This window comes from Podarcis liolepis (assembly GCF_965112155.1).
Source record: "Podarcis liolepis genome assembly, chromosome: 10".
Lineage (NCBI taxonomy): Eukaryota > Metazoa > Chordata > Lepidosauria > Squamata > Lacertidae > Podarcis > Podarcis liolepis.
The window spans coordinates 25,760,612-25,776,895 of record NC_139562.1 but is presented as its reverse complement, the minus strand read 5'-3'; the positions used below and the strand labels follow the sequence as shown (position 1 = coordinate 25,776,895).

General features: G+C 44.9%; 2 protein-coding genes and 1 long non-coding RNA gene across 9 annotated transcripts in view; 1 reads left to right on the top strand and 2 right to left on the bottom strand.

Annotated features, from left to right (window-relative positions):
* The window catches only part of RIC8B (RIC8 guanine nucleotide exchange factor B), a 31,521-nt gene extending 30,399 nt beyond the window's left edge, over nt 1-1,122 (bottom strand). For 2 of the 4 annotated variants that reach the window (XR_014516347.1, XM_083462176.1), the window contains exon 1: nt 885-1,122. Coding sequence is in view for 2 of the 4 variants with exons in the window: in XM_083462176.1 (XP_083318302.1) it covers nt 885-965 (81 nt within the window). In the remaining 2 variants the exon portion in view is untranslated. The remainder of the gene's footprint in view (nt 1-884) is intronic. The other 2 variants (XR_014516348.1, XM_083462177.1) reach the window with 1 other exon arrangement.
* The window catches only part of LOC310687310, a 374,731-nt gene that overhangs the window by 11,365 nt on the left and 347,082 nt on the right, over nt 1-16,284 (top strand). The gene's annotated exons all lie outside the window — the stretch shown is intronic.
* RFX4 (regulatory factor X4) overlaps nt 8,639-16,284 on the bottom strand; it is a 64,141-nt gene continuing 56,495 nt past the window's right edge. For 2 of the 4 annotated variants that reach the window (XM_083462158.1, XM_083462159.1), the window contains 3 exons: nt 14,526-14,640; nt 12,943-13,081; nt 8,639-8,970 (listed from right to left, as the gene is read on the bottom strand). In XM_083462158.1, coding sequence (XP_083318284.1) covers nt 8,698-8,970; nt 12,943-13,081; nt 14,526-14,640 — 527 coding nt within the window. In that variant the 3' untranslated portion in view covers nt 8,639-8,697. Of the gene's footprint in view, nt 8,971-12,942; nt 13,082-14,525; nt 14,689-16,284 lie in introns of all 4 variants that reach the window. The other 2 variants (XM_083462156.1, XM_083462157.1) reach the window with 1 other exon arrangement.

The window sequence follows — 16,284 nt, the reverse complement described above, 5'->3', positions numbered from 1 at the left end:
ACTAAAGAAAAGAAATAATAACATCTATTAGGAAGGTGTGCATTCTGTTGGTGTCATTATCAGATTTGAAGATGATTGGAAAACATAAAAAGAACCTATTTAAATAAATATAAGAGAAACTGCAGGGTGGTGACAGGGGAAGGAGGGCAAGTATAATTAGGATTACCTACAATACGAAACACAGTAGATTAGACAAATAATGCTTCCCACAGGGAAAGAAATGCTAACACTGCACAGAGCTGCTGCTGCTGCTGCTGCTAATAATAATAATAATAATAATAATAATAATAATAATAATAATAATATAGTATATTAGTAATACCCTACCCATCTGGCTGGGTTTCCCCAGACACTCTGGGCGGCTTCCAGCAAAATATTAAGATACTGGGGTAAATGCTACAAGAATTAATCTGGGTTGATCAGATTGGATAGCTTTGTTGTGGTTTTTGTAAATGCTTTCTATTGATTTTCAAAAACAAAACAAAATCAAATATTTATTTAATTTTGTTTTGTTTCAGATTGGATAGATTTGGCAAAGATCTGCTCACAGCCACGAAGGGGGCACCGAGGACCTAATTCTTCTGGGAAGCGAGTGCCAAATGCAGCCTAAATGCCCTATGGCCAGAGAAGAGCTGTTAGTGGGGGGAAGGTTCTGAATCGCTTCGGAGACCCAAGAACGGGGCCTCCCGGTGCTCCGCCAGTAGCAGCCCACCGGGAAAAAGCAGCGCGAGGACGAGGGTCCCGCCCCCTCCCTCCGCATTCCAACGGACCACCCGGCGCGGCGCCGCTCCGAGGGGCCCCCGCCGAGAGAAGGGTGGGCGTTCTCCTGAGGGGCCATGAGCAAGGAAAGGCGCTCCGAGCCCAGCCGGCTGCCTCGTCGTTACCTGCTCATTGAAGCGACTCAGGTCCCTCTCGGCCCCGCCGCCGCGCCCACCGACCGCCGCCAGCGCCGCTTCCAACGCCATCCCTGAAGCAGGGCGCGGCCAGGCAGCCCCTCCCGCCTCTTCTGCTCCGCTGCCGCCTCCTCCCCCTCCTCCCTCGCCGGCGCGCGGCAGCTTCAATGGCAACAGCCTCCGTGGCCGCCTCCCCTGACCCTTCTACCTTTCACCTCAGATTACGCCACGCGCAGTGGGAGAAGCAGCAGCAGCAGCAAGCCCCGCCCCGCGGAGAGCAGTGTTAGCTCCTCGATTGGCTGGCAGAGGGCCGAGTGGGCGGGCGGCTCACTTGCTATTGGCTGGATTCTGTTTACCTCGGGGAGCGCTTCGCCGAGGCGGCTCTTTAGAGAAGACTACATTTCCCGAGGAGCTTTGCAAACCCTCCGGCGGAGCGCAGTGCATGGTGGGGCTCCTTGGCTAGCTACTGATTAGGGCGCGGTCATCTTTGACAAAAGAATCTCTTACGGGAGGCTTGTCTGGTTGAGTGACGTTGTTGTTCTAGGGTTGGCGGACCAGTTTAAACTCTTGTTGTTTAGTCGTGTCCGACTCTTCGTGACCCCATGGACCAGCGCACGCCAGGCACTTCTGTCTTCCACTTCCTCCCGTAGTTTGGTCAAACTCATGTTTGTAGTTTCGAGAACACTGTCCAACCATCTCGTCCTCTGTCGTCCCCTTCTCCTTGTGCCCTCCATCTTTCCCAGCATCAGGGTGTTTTCCAGGGAGTCTTCTCTTCTCATGAGGTGGCCAAAGTATTGGAGCCTCAGCTTCACGATCTGTCCTTCCAGTGAGCACTCAGGGCTGATTTCCTTCAGAATGCAGAGGTTTGATCTTCTTGCAGTCCATGGGACTCTCAAGAGTCTCCTCCAGTACCATAATTCAAAAGCATCAATTCTTCGGCGATCAGCCTTCTTTATGTTCCAGCTCTCACTTCCATACATCACTACTAGGAAAACCATAGCTTTTACTATACGGACCTTTGTTGGCAAGGTGATGTCTCTGCTTTTTAAGATGCTGTCTAGGTTTGTCATTGCTTTAGTGCAGTTCTGTGCAGTGGTACCTCGGGTTACATATGCTTCAGGTTACATACGCTTCAAGTTACAGCCTCCGTTAACCCAGAAATATTACCTCAGGTTAAGAACTGTGCTTCAGGATGAGAACAGAAATCGTGCTCCGGCAGCGTGGCAGCAGCAGGAGGCCCCATTAGCTAAAGTGGTGCTTCAGGTTAAGAACAGTTTCAGGTTAAGAACAGACCTCGGGAACGAATTAAGTACTTAATCTGAGGTACCACTGTATGTGTCTTCAGAAGAAAGGAGGGAAACCCTCATTGACTTCAATATCACCTACACACTGGCAAGTGTATGTCGGATTGCAGGCTACGTAAGAAGTGTTTTGCAGCGGGCAGTGCCTCCGCCTAGTTGCACACCTTTGCACCCATATTGCACCTTCCTAGCCGCTTTCAGTGAGATTTGGACTGGCCTTATCATAAGCACCCAAGAGCCTTGTTCGATCAGGCCAATGCCCCATCTCGTCCAGCAGCCTGCTCTCACAGTGGCCAACCAGATGCCTATAGGAAACCAGCAAGCAGGTTCCCAGCACAAGAGCGGTCTTCCCTCACGTGGTTTCCAGCAACTGATATATGGAAACATTGCTGCCTGCGGCTGCAGAGGTAGAGCACAGCCATCAAAACAACATTTGCCCTTAACTACAATACAGTCCCTCAGTAAATTTAATTTATAGCATAACCCCTCATACCAATATTTTTAAAAATCAAACATAAAAGAGCCTACTGGCTAATGTATGGGCTTACAATCTACAATTTGAATACTGAAAAATATTCACTTTACTTTCTGAATGACCATGGGAAATCTTGCCACTCAATCCTCCTAATTTGATAGAAGGAAAACAATTCACAGAATTCCCAAAAGTAATCCAAGTAAGTCCTCAAATAAACTTTTTTGGGTATTAGTCCTTTGATTCAGTGGCCTGGTTCACACATCTCGCTAAGCCAAAACCATGGCATGCAGGCTCCCAAAGTGGAATTTAGAGCCTCCCATCTTTTTGCTGCTGTGCTGAGCTGAACTAAGCCTTATTCAGCTGTGTACAGGCTATAGCTTTAAAGCACATTTTGAAACACAGTCTCAATTCCCAACAACCCTTAGCAAACACTGCTTTGATGCCCTCAAGCTGTGAAGCAGTTTATAAATTTGTACAATAAATAAATAAAAGCAGTTAGCTTTAGCTCAGCTTCTGAAAGCAGTTTTTTTTTTGGGGGGGGGGGGGTTCATAATGGAATTGCTGAACTGGGGAAAGTCAGGGGTCATTTTGGTCAAAGGAGAATAACTTCAAAGCCAGAGGTAGCCTGTCCCCACCACCCACCCACAAATGCTCCAGAGCCTGGAGACCTGATGCAAGTGGGAATGGGAGTAAACAGTAGGGGCATCTTATCACAGTTCTTTGAGGGACTGGTTGGATATAGAGGAATGGTGGAAGGAACCAGCTGGGGAACCACCAAGGAAAGAAGGCTCAGAGCAGTGGTGGGACAATGATAAGTGGTCACAGGGAGAAGATGGGGAAGAGGAGGTGTCAGAAACTGAAGGGGGGGGTAACAGGGCATAGTGAGCTGGGAGAGCCTGTGCCAGAGAAGTCCAGAATCAGAGACAGAGGATGAAGCAAGTGAGGAGGGAGGCCAAGAGGCAGGTATGAGTCAGGCTGCTGAAAAGTCATGGGTGTCTCCTCCTCCGACTGCAAAAAGCTCCCCTCCCCCCTTGTTTCAGAAGCATGAAAAGGACGGAGGAGAGATTGGTGTCAATGTGCAGACTCAGTCTCTGATTGCTTGGGGGGGAACCCTGGAGACGAGGGGTGGGATGAGGCACAGAGAGAGCTTGAGGTGAAAGGAGAATGGGGAACAATGGGTTGTATCTAACATAGCATGAGTCATCTCAAGGATTTACACTTGTGCAGTGAAACTTCCCTCTCTCTTTTCCCTATCCATGTGTCCCCTAAATCTGTTCCTGGGGGGTCACCTCAACTCTTCATAATTAGTGAGAGTGCAGGGGAAAGTTCCTTTGGGCATTAATCTTTGCACTAATGATACATCTTAGTTGGATACCACCATTTAAATCTCAAGTCCTTAAATTTTCTAAGATCCAAGCCTAATTTAGGGCAATTTTTGCAAATCAGTTTACCTGCTGTCCCCTGGAACACGATTTGGGAATTGGTCTACATTGTGGAAACCACCTCACACCTCACCAGCTTGCAACTCAAACTTTCTCCTATTAATCAAGCTAAGAACCTTGATTTCATTTTGGGGGGATTGTTTTTATTATTTAAGTGTGAAAATCCTTCATATACCTTGGGTAACAAATAACACATTTCCATTTTAACCATAAACACGGTTATCACCACTGTCGAGTGCTATCAAATATTTTATTTACAAAACAATTATTAAAATGCCTGATGTCATATTTCCATGTAATTATATCTTACCCATAGGGTAATAAGTCCACCATAATTGCTTGCTGCTTTTTCTTTTTTATATATATAATACAGAAGCAAAAAACCCCTATGTTAATAATTTTCTACAAACAAAATTTTTTTGACAAAGAGCTATGAATCTGACAAAAAATACCAACGGGAAACCCCCCCCCCCCAAAATACAATAATTTCCCGCACACACATACATAACACAGCATAGGTTCAAAGGCACAACTTTAAGTTCTGTACAAGTGTATGGAATTGTCCTGGCAAGAAAGCTGGGAATGAAGTTCATTTTAAGCTGTAGGTAAGTAGAGGATTTGTTTAGGTGTGTATGTGTTGCATTGCAACTCACACACATTTGTGCAGTTTGACAATACTGATCATGAGGTTTCCTGTGTGTCATTAGGCTGGCTGCAAAAATACTTGTCCCCCCACACAGAGAAGTGTGCCCCAAAGGAGCTTGTATAGGCTTTCCCTCTTCCCAGCTGCTACCCTGCTGGGTGCATCTAGACCAAGGTGTTCAGTCCATGAGACCCTTCCAAAGTTCCAGCATCTTACTCTCCCCTAGACCTCTGGACCGGTTCACAGACAACTCCTACGGAAGGCAGGAATAGAGATGTGTGTGGGGACTTAGAGAAGCTCAATCTCTGGGATATTCCCAAGGATGTGAATGTGTGAAAGGACCTCACCTTGGAGTGAGCCGCTTGGCTAATGCTACTTGCCTACTGGAATTGTGGAACTGACAACTGGGGGGAAGGTATGTTGGTACCAATGAGCTCTTGACACACGCAAGGTGGCAAGGCGTTCCTTGTCATTATGGGCCCATTACCTTTATGGTGACAACACAGCACAGAAACACGGCCGACAAGTCAGCAATTCACCCAGTACTCTATGTCTTCCACTTTGCAAACTAACATTTATTTGATCAATAGAAAGATGTGTCATGGATACAAAGTTACAGGTAAACTGGAGCACTGCCACATGCCATTTTACTCAAAGAGGAATCCGAGGACAACAGAAGAAGCCCAACAAAGCATCTTTAAGGAGCTATACCGGTAAGTTAAAGAATGGAGGCAATAATTTGGATCCATCTGCCATTAGTTAAAAGTATGGACTGGATTTCTCACCCCAGCACATTTCTTTAAAGACCATGTAAAATTTGTGAATAAGATTAGAATGGTGGACTAAAACATGGCACACTTAGGACGCGACTAAATCAAAAGACTGCCTCAAAAGAGTGCTTAAGTGGGATATCTCCTTGCTGCTCAGAAAGCTGCTTTGAGGTGTTTGAACGAACCAGGTCACATTGGCATGGCTTGCATTCCCCTTCACGTCACAGCTTGGCTCTATTTGGTTTGCTTCGTTCTTTGAACATACCAGGACCCCCCTGTAGCACACATCTTGCTTTCTGTACTTGCACTCTGCTTGGAGGGCACAATAATTAGGGCTGTGTGTATGCTGCACTAATAATAACAACAATAATAATAATACCAAAACCTGTGCAAAGAAAACAAAACACTGTTCAATCTGAGTCCCTTATGCAAATTAATTGTATTTGCATATAGTTTCTCAATTTGCATAATTTGTTCTGAGGCTACTAATATTTAGCAAGTATATATTGTACATCAAGCGCTCAGGCACTTCCCATATTATCCGTAGTCCTTACAAGGCTTGGAAAGGCAGGCTAATATCACCGCTGTCTGAGATAGGCTGGTGGAGAGAGAGTGGGTGGCCTAGTACCAGGCACAGCCGAAGACCTATAAAGCCAAGGAAGGGGGCTTAAAGCACAGCATAGGCAGGAAGGACATGCTGCACCTTTCTGTCATCTGTGCAACATCCTGGACTTCTCCACAGATGTTTTCCTCCTAATGGGGCTTATTTCCAGCCTTAGCACTCCCTGGAAGGAAAACAACAGGGAAGAGTTTTGCAGGGTAGGTGGGGAACGATGGGTGGGAGCAGAATATAAACACCCCTCTCCCACACACCTATGCTGCATTTAATTCCTCAACTACCTCTCTCGCAGGAGTGTCCAAACTTTTTTCAAAGAGGGCCAGATTTGATTAAGTGAACATGCATGAGGGCCGCCCAAAGGGCCAACCAAAGTTGTTGACCTTTTCCTAGACTTGAAAAGTTGTTGAGCTTTTTTTAGGATTTCCACCCAGGAAATAAACTGGGGTCGGATTAAACCGACCAGCGGGCTGCATTGGGCCCCTGAAACGACTTTGGACATGCCTAAAGGGACCCCTCACCATTAGGTCCAGTCGTGGCCGACTCTGGGTTTGCGGTAAATTGGCAATGACTCAGTACTAAGGCATGGGCTTGCTGCAGTCAAGCCTACCGTGCACCTTAGTGAATTAATAGCTGAGGCCAGGTTGCAACTACCCAGCTGACACTCCTAGTGTCCCTAGTTGCAACTACCCAGCTGACACACCTAGTGTACAAGGCATTGAAGTGTTCATTTCTGGCCTTGGGAAATCCACTTCTCCTACCTCTGAGATCTCACTGTAATTTCTCCAACACTCCCAGGCCTGCCCATTTCTCAAAGGCTAGAAACTTCTTTTTACAATCAATGAATTTTTCCCAGGATACCTATTTCTCCACTCAATATCCATTTCTGAACTCCTGTGGTGAGATTATAGAAATGCAGACTCCATACAGCTGCGACTATAAATTGGGGCTCACAAGCAGGAAAATGGGAGGAAGATTTATCGTAATTTGGGGCAGATGTGGGTTAATGAGCGGAGGAGTTTGTAGATTTATTTCTGAGAGTTAGATTGGATCGTTTTCAAGTCCGTTACACCTCTGGTGTTCTCTGAGGAGCTTTGGCTCTTGTGAAGCTGGCAAATTGCAACAGCTATGTTTACGGAGCAGGAACTCAGTTCAGATACAGCAACTTTCAATGGTTAGTGAGGCTGTATAATTTAGGCCAATTGCATGACACCTGTAGAAAACACCAAAATAACCATGCTTTATAGCAGCAGTAAAATCTTGCTTGGTTGGAGTAACCCACCATACTACCCCATTTGTATTCCATAGAGGGATGCGGGTGATGCTGTGATCTAAACCACTGAGCCTCTTGGGCTTGCTGATTGGAAGATCGGCAGTTCGAATCTGCACGACAGTGTGAGCACCCATTGCTTTGTCCCAGCTCCTGCCAACTTAGCAGTTCGAAAATGAAATATATTCAGAGTCCTGCAGTGATTTCATGCTCTTTATTGCAGCTTGTAAAACAGTGATTGAATTTCCCCCAAAACCTCAGGCTTTTATGTACATTATTTGCACAATGAGTCCTGTCTGATTGGCTGATTCTGCTTCCCTCCTGGAGCCTGATTGGTCTTTTCCTGCAGGCCAATCAGTTGTTGCATTCTACGATCCTACCAGCCTAATAGGCTGATTAACTTCCTCCTGGAGCCTGATTGGGTCTTCTCCTGTAAGCCAATCAGTTGGGTCTCATTGTGTAAATAATGTACTGTACATAAAAGCCTGAGGTTTTGGGGGAAATTCAATCACTGTTTTACAAGCTGCAATAAAGAGCATGAAATCACTGTAGGACTCAGAGTATATTTCACTGGCGACGACGGTGGGGGGCAAGCCTGGCGCCACCACTGTGATAAACTACGGCGACGATTCCTGGGGGGAAACCGCGAAGAGGGCTGGACAGAGGAATCCCAAGGGGACAGCAGAGGGGTGAAGCCTATAGAACAGAAGGAGCAGGTAAGGGAGGCAGAACTAGGAAGTCCAGAGGTGACCCCCGAGGCCAAGCAGCCACAGGAACCAGAGCCACGACCGAGTGGATCAGCAGCGCCCGACCCAACAGCCCCGGAATAGCCAGCAGCCCCGGAACAAGAGCCAGAACCAGGAACCCCTACCTGCCTATTGTTCTAGGATCCAAGCTTAGTACATAACAGAAAGCATACTAGCATGAGTAGATAAATAGGTACCACTGCGGTGGGAAGGTAAACAGCGTTTCCGTGCACCAGAAGCGGTTTAGTCATGCTGGCCACATGACCTGGAAAGCTCTCTGTGGACAAACGTTGGCTTCCTCGGCCTGAAAGCGGAGATGAGCGCCGCACCTCATAGTTGAATTTGACTGGACTTAACAATCCAGGGGGTCCTTTACCTTTCTACTTTACTTATACTTTCGTGTCCAGGATCTTTTCAATCTTCATAGCCATTAAAAAGGCCCATGTAGGAGTTCTGTTAACCTACAAGCCAGGCATTGAAAAGTTTTTGTGTGTCTGTCTTTATTAAATATGTAAGGCTGATACTATTTACCAAGTCATTTTCATTTTGCCCATCCTGTGGTGGCTTCCCCATTGATATAGGCAAAGCCAGGAAAGTGTTGCATGTGCTCATATTCGGAATTCCTCCGTGTGGTCAACGGCGTGTAGATGTCACTGGAATTTCCGTATCTCGTGGAGTGCATGGGTGGGCTTGTGTAGCAAGCATTTGCGGAGGGCACTTCTGGCCAGCGAGCAGTCACTGGGGTTGGATGCAGTCTTGGGGTGCTGCCCATCAAGCACGGCTCCATCCGGGACGACGGGCTGTTGAAGGGGTACTAGATGAAATGACATTGTAAAAATGTTAGGCACGCACACTTTTTGGAGGAAAAGAAAATGCAAGCCCTTTTAATGACAAGCCTCAAAGAGGGATTCACAGATTTTGTCAGCACAGTGTCCATTTTCATGTAGTTCATAGTAGCATAATAGAATTGTAGAGTTGGAAGGGACTACGAGGGTCATCTAGTCCAACCTCCCTGCAATGCAGGAATCTCAGCTAAAGCATCCACGACAGATGGCCATCCAGCCTCTGCTTCAAAACCTCCAAGAAAGGAGAGTTCACCACCTCCTGAGGGAGACCATTCCACTGTCAAACAGCTTTTACGGTCAGAAAGTTCTTCCTGATGTTTAGCTGTAGTGTAGCTGATTATTGTCAACCAACAGCCCCTGCACTAACAAAAATCAGGTACAACAAAGCTAGCCTAATGCATTTTTAACTAATAATAATAGATTAATATACAGTAAATCTCTACTTAACCTGTGCTGGCTCCCCATGCGATTTAGAACCCCCGATGGTACAGGGTTTCAAATTGCACAGGAAGCCAGAATGAGCAGGTCAGCCTCCCCTCTGAAGGAATTCAGTTTGAACACATGAAAGGCTACAGGAATAAAGGCAAGGCGCATGCCCACACTCTCTGTGATCACACAACTGGAATTGCACGAGGGGGAACCACGGAATAGGGAAGAGTCTGGGTCTGGTTGTAAAGCATCGAAGGCAAGACATCTATAGAGATGCTCATAGGCAAGAACCACAAATCTACTCCTGAGCTCATCAGATAGGCGTGTGCTCAGCCCTCTGGCAGGCAGGACACCTGGCACCATAGTTTCAGACATGGCTCCAGTCTAAGATGCAGTTCTAACCCCATTTACCCATAAGACCCATCAAGTTCAGTGCAATCCTAAACTCACTTACCCGGGAGTAGTCCCACTGAGTTCCATAGGACTTACTCCTGAGCAGATATGGTTAGGACTGCAGCCTAAGTCTATGAAGCCCTAGGCTAGCCATGGGCCACATTTCATTCGTCTCGTTGGCAGTGCCATTTGGCACAGAGAAGAACAGACTTCCTAATGTGTTGTTGGTGTGCCGTGCTGATCTGCCTTTCCACTTTTCATTAACATTCCAATGTGAGCATGCCTGACCAGAAAGGAAGGGCTAATAAATGACTGCAAAAACAGGGGGGGGGGGCGACGACAGGAATACAGTGTGTTGCTTCTCTGTGTGGCCAAATACCCCCAGATGCAGCTGTGTTTATGAATGTGTCATGAATATAAAAAAGAATAATTGCTCAAAAATAATACGGACTCCCAAATATCGACTATTTTTACAATAAAATCTGTGACGGCTGAATCCCCAACATGGAAAGATTTGTAATGGTGGGTCAACTAATTGCAAATGAGTCAGTGACTTCTTTTTCCTTGCAGTGAAGAGACCATTGAGAGACAATATTTTTAAAGTCCGCCTTGGCCCCTGCCTGACTATTAGCTCAACCAATGAAGCATCTATTCAGCCTTGTTGGAGTGTCCAAAGCTTCGCCATCTGCGCGGATGCCGGCCCATGCTGCCTGAATCACCTTTCACACTTTGCATCCGGTTTAATGAAGAGTGCTTAAGCATGCTGATCTCAAAACACTGGGGCCTAGTGATCTTTGCCAGATATAAAGGCGACATTTGTTGGAGAGCCCTTCACAGGAAATTACCATTTTCTGGGTCAACTCTCTTGCCACCACCACGCTGTTGAGACCTGACAAGAAACACTAACCCCTTTAAGTTGGGGTGACTTTAAGCCGATTATTGTTAAGGCTCTTTCTCCCCCTACGCCCCAAATTAAAATTAGCTCTGTTTCTTTCCGTTATTATTTCAGAAAATACTATTTTAAGTGTCTCCTCCACCCAATGAAGCCTGAGTTCCTTCAGTTTCAGGCTGAATAATAATCCCTTTATTCTTGTCCTTCAGCTTGCCGGCTGATTATGCAAAGAGGTGAAAGGTGTCTCTGTTCAAACAGCAAAATATTTTCCTTCTGAATGCGGCTCTAACTTTATGCTGATTTTACTCATACTTTGGAAAGCGTGCTATTGCCCTTGTAATGTACATCAACATGTACTCTCAACATCTTGGTCTTGTTGTGGTGCTATAACGTGCATCCAGCCACCTTCAGAATAAAGGTACATTCAAAATTTAACTACATTTAAAATTGGTCTGCAAAATCAGGACAGACTTAGGATAAATCTTAAATGAATGGATGCATATAAACATATTTCTGTCTCTATTGCTTCTCCGTCCCTTCATGGAACCACTGAAAAGCGTTCAAAGTGCTTTTAAAGTAGTATAGACTCTAACCCACATCCATCAAAATCAATGAAAACTCTGCTGGTAACCTCAAGGTGATGTTGGATCATGATGATGTTTGCTATCTTTAGATAGTTAAGCCATGTTTAAGGCAGTTTACAACATCCGAAGACTTACAAAAATACAAAATTTAAGCAGCCATAAACAATACATGAAACATATCAATACGCAATAAGATTACACAACCCCACATAATTCATCATTAGGCCTAGCAATAAAGATAAAAAACATAATATCAGTAAGTGCAAAAATTAAACACCTGCAAAATTAAATCTAGATCCCCAACAAAAACTCCTTCACCATAGTTTCTCAGCATCGTGAGCAGTGGGTCTTTTAGGATTCACAGGAGAGATGGTCTCTCTCATTGCCCAGGATCTCAATGTTTAGCCTCCTTCCTCTTTTCTATCCTTATGGATTGATGTGTATGTGGGTTACATATAGTACAGCCTTTTCAGCTTCACCAGATCTTTTTGTCCTGTGTGTCAGTACCACTACCTGGATCTCCTCCTGGGTGCATTTAACAGCAGCCTTAACAAGACGTATTTGTTGCATTTATATACTGCCTTTCTCCCAAGGCATTTTACAACATTAAAGTACTAAAATAAAACAAGGTTGGCCCTTTGGTGAGGAAGACATAATCTGTGTGGAGCAGGCCCTGATGTTGTCATGCCCAACCTCCTTTGCTTGCTTGCTTATGAGTCCAGGTGGTATGAATTAGATTGGTTCACTTAAAAATTCTCCCTCCACTGATGGGGGTAGTGATGCTTCTGAATATCAAGTGCTGGGAATCACAAGTGGAAAGAGCACTGCTGTGCTCAGTTCTTGCCCAAATGCTTCCAATTGGCACCTTGAGAACAGGATGAAGGACTAGATGGACCTTTGGCAGGGGATCTAGCAGGGGTTTACTTACATTCCTAAAAATGCAGGCAAAATAGACAAAATTCTCCTCCATACCTAACTACAGATGGGAGCAAAGGATGAAGGGTACACAATCTGAGGGAAGGATCTCTTGCGCATGCCCTATTGAACTGAACGTGATGTTTCATCTCAACAAAAAGAGAGTACAGTGGTGCCTCGCAAGACGAAAATAATCCGTTGCGTGAGTCTCTTCGTCTAGCGGTTTTTTCGTCTTGCGAAGCAACCCTATTAGCGGCTTAGCGGATTAGCGCTATTTGCGGTTTAGTGGCTATTAAAGGCTTAGCGGATTAGCGGCTAAAAGGCGCTTAGCGGCTTAGAAAAAGGGGGGGGGGAGCGAAAAAAAATCGGAACACTCGCAAGACGTTTTCGTCTTGCAAAGCAAGCCCATAGGGAAATTCATCTTGCGAAGCAGCTCAAAAACGGAAAACCCTTTTGTCTAGCGGGTTTTCCATCTTGCGAGGCATTCGTCTTGCGGGGCACCACTGTAACTGATTGGGAAATGTAGAAACGCTAAAGTCGTAAGCTGTCTTGGGAATTCCTGCTTTTGATAGCGGGATAGAAAAGCTCAAATAAATAAAAATGGGGAATTCTTTACTGTCTCCCCTGTAAAAAAATAAAAGCCGTCATATTGAATCTCGGTTTATTTGAGTTGTTTGTGATATCCTAAGCAATAATGAAAGGATCAGCACTCGGACCAAGGAACTGACCTGCGAAGAGCTTCTGTGATAAGCAGAGTAATGGAGGGGTGCGGAAATAGTGGTGTCGTGGGGAAGGGATGGATACTGGCTCTGCATTGGGTGGGGGTGCTGGTTTCCATAGCTGCCGTAGTTATAGCTCCCTGTGTACCTAAAAAGAAACAGAAGATCCTTAGCATTATATTTAAAAAAGCCTCATGTGCTACAAAGGCTGTAATCCTAACCACACTGACCTGGAAGTAAGTCTTATTGAATTTAGTAGTTCTTACTGCCATGAATAGACATGGTTAGGGTTGGCTGCAAGATACCTGCACTGCATTTTCACACCAGAGCATAGTGTAGCCTTATAGTTGTTTTGTGTTTGAGGTATTTCCTCCCTTCCTTTTCTCTTAACCATCTTTTATATTTTTCTTCTCCATGTTCAAAACATATCCATTACTATCACTTTTACTCCACTAGGACTAGGGCTTTTGCCAGCACCACATGTGTCACAGTCCGGGTTGTTAGGTGGCAGCAGTCCAGATATGACATGCTGGGACCAAGGTACGGATGGTAACAATAGCAGCAGTTCAATGGAGGACAGAAACTCGATGAGGCTGGAACGCAGGAAAAGAAACTGGAAAAGGAGAAGGAACTGGAGGAAGTTTAAGCAGGATCAGGAACTGGAGCAGATCAGGAGCGAAAGCAGGAACTGGCAACAGCAGGGTATAAACCACGTTGCTGTGGCAAAGAACCAGGGGAAAGATACTGCACATCTCCAGATACTGCACATCTCCTGATCTGGCCACACCTGCCAGGCCATACCCGACTCCCCCAAGACAAACACAGCAAGGGCCTGGCTCTGCAACTCCTCACTGCGCTCAGGGCCTGGCCCTGCAAATACTCATGGTACTCCTTACAACATGGCTGAAACCTGGAAGCAAATGCCCTTAGGACATTTTTATTCCTTAGGTTAAGGCTGAGGAACCTTTGGCCCTCAATATGTTGTTGGATTTGAACTCTCATCAGGCGCCTCACCAGCAGCACAGCCAATGGTCAGAGATGATGGCGACTGTAGTCCAGCCACAACTGGAGGTCCCAGTCGTATCTTAGGTGGAAAGTTCCAAATCTCTACCCCATCTACTAATGGAAAAGGGGCACAATCCACCAGCAAGTTCTTCTGTGCTTGCATACTATTTGCAAGGTATCAACAGCAGGAAGGGGCTATTGCCTTCATCTCCTGCTTATAGGCTTCATGTAGGTATTTGGCTACTGTAGAAAACAAGATACTGGAATAGATGGAACTTTGACATGAGCAATGACATATCAGAAAGTGATCACTGATGATAATAATAATAATAATGATGATGATGAGGCCCTCCACAATACACACAGACATGCAACAAATCTGTCCCTTTAGACATACAGTCTAATTTAGGGTGAGCATTCGGTATATCTGATAATACAGATATTACTGTTTTCAAAAGAGATAGCTTTCTCTCTGCCCCCCCCCATACATATTTGTAACCTGGGAATTCAAGCATGGCTGTTCAATTACTCTATTCACTGGCTATGCTGAAAAATGCAGCGGATGAACATGATGCTAAGCAACCTACCCGTGTTCTTCTCTGTGTGGATAAACAGGTATTCTGTGCGTAACGGATGAAGGAGGCACATGAGGGTTTCTCATACAAGGCAGTTGTTGAGAGTTTTCAGCAGGTGACCCAGCAGCTGTTGTTACAGTGTATGTGAGAGACCATGTATAAGACTGCATGGCCCCTGCGTAAAATAGAAAGATCCAGTTAGCATTCATGTTATTTTGTGAACCTCCACTAAAATATGCAAGCACTACAGATGTGGCAGATGCCAGGTGTGTGGGGTCAACTAACTGGGATCTTGGTGCAAGCCAGTATTTTGGGATATGCAACCAGACACGAAACAGTGCCTTAGGAGATGGAGCCAATTACCTGTTGCCCCTCATGAGTAGGGATGGCTGAATATACAAATTCCTGTTTCTCCCAGTTGCGCATTTTTCTAATTTTGAAGATTCATCAGCATTTTAGTGTGAATTTATCTTAATCACACTTCTTTGTTTTGTTTGCCATTTCCCATAGTGTGGACATTCGTGCAAAGCAATTTTCCCTAATGGAATGCGCTTGTGTATATAATTTTCACTAATATGCACAGTTTGTGCTGGTATATGCATTTTTGTACACATTACTTGGCTGGATAACTGCACTTCAAAATTCAGAAAGGTGCAGATTTCGAAAGGTGGAAGGTTTTGGTTCATGCATTGTTTCAGAAAGTGCAAAATAGGTAGATTTGCATTTAAAATATGGACTGAATTGAACATCTCCCCCTATGCCTTTTGAGGAGTGATTTCACTTCGTGACTGACATACAAATCTTAAGCACCTTTATAAGAAATGACCTTTATCTAGAAATGATTTTAGTAGAACTTACTTCCAGGTGTGCTTCTAGGATCACAACCTGTAATGTATATTGAGCCCAATTCTGCCTACTACAAGAAGACACACTGATAAGTAGGCAGCAAAATTATTAGTTATCCATTGGTGAAGTTTTATGATTTCTATAAAGGGGTTCAGGCCCATCAGAGGACAATGAACCTGGCAAATGAGTAATCCCAGGACTTTAGAAAGCAGGGCGAGAGAACACCATATAGCCATTGCTTTTGTTCCAGAATTGATGTTGTCTGAGCAATCATTAATCGAGGCTTTGTAATTTAAAAAAGAATTAAGGCCTAATTGTCCCTTTTCAGAATGCAGAAGTTCAACAAAAAGATTTAGGGGAAAAGGTTGCTGGGTCTTGCCAGATGTTTTACAACGGAGCAATTTGGCGATGGCTTGCCTTTAGGGAGTTTGCTGTCATGTAAAACTCGAGGATTTAATTGCCTTTTTGTGTGCGTCACTGATTGTCTACAGAAATTGTACTTTGCTGGGCTTTAGAGTTAACATGTATAGTTAATGCTACCAATAAGCAGCAGTGTCTTAATGAAAGCTGAAAGAAGGGAATAGCAATCTGTTAGGAATAAAATCTGATTAGCTTCCGAGTTATACAAAGGTATTCAGTTTTAAATTTACCGGAACCAATCTTAATAACGCTGACAGTTATATAATACTCGCATGCATTTAGAGTGATTCATATATGTTCTTTCAGCAAGGCTGTGTATATGTCAAACAATTAAACCACATGTCTTCCCCTAAAGAATCCTGGGGATTTTAAGTTTGTTACAGATACTGAAAATTGCAGCTCTATGAGGGGCTAATTACAGAATTCTTTGAAGAAGTCATGTGCTTGAAATGTATGGTGTTATGCAGCCCATTTCTTTTCCATGATGAAGCTCTCTCAGACTCAG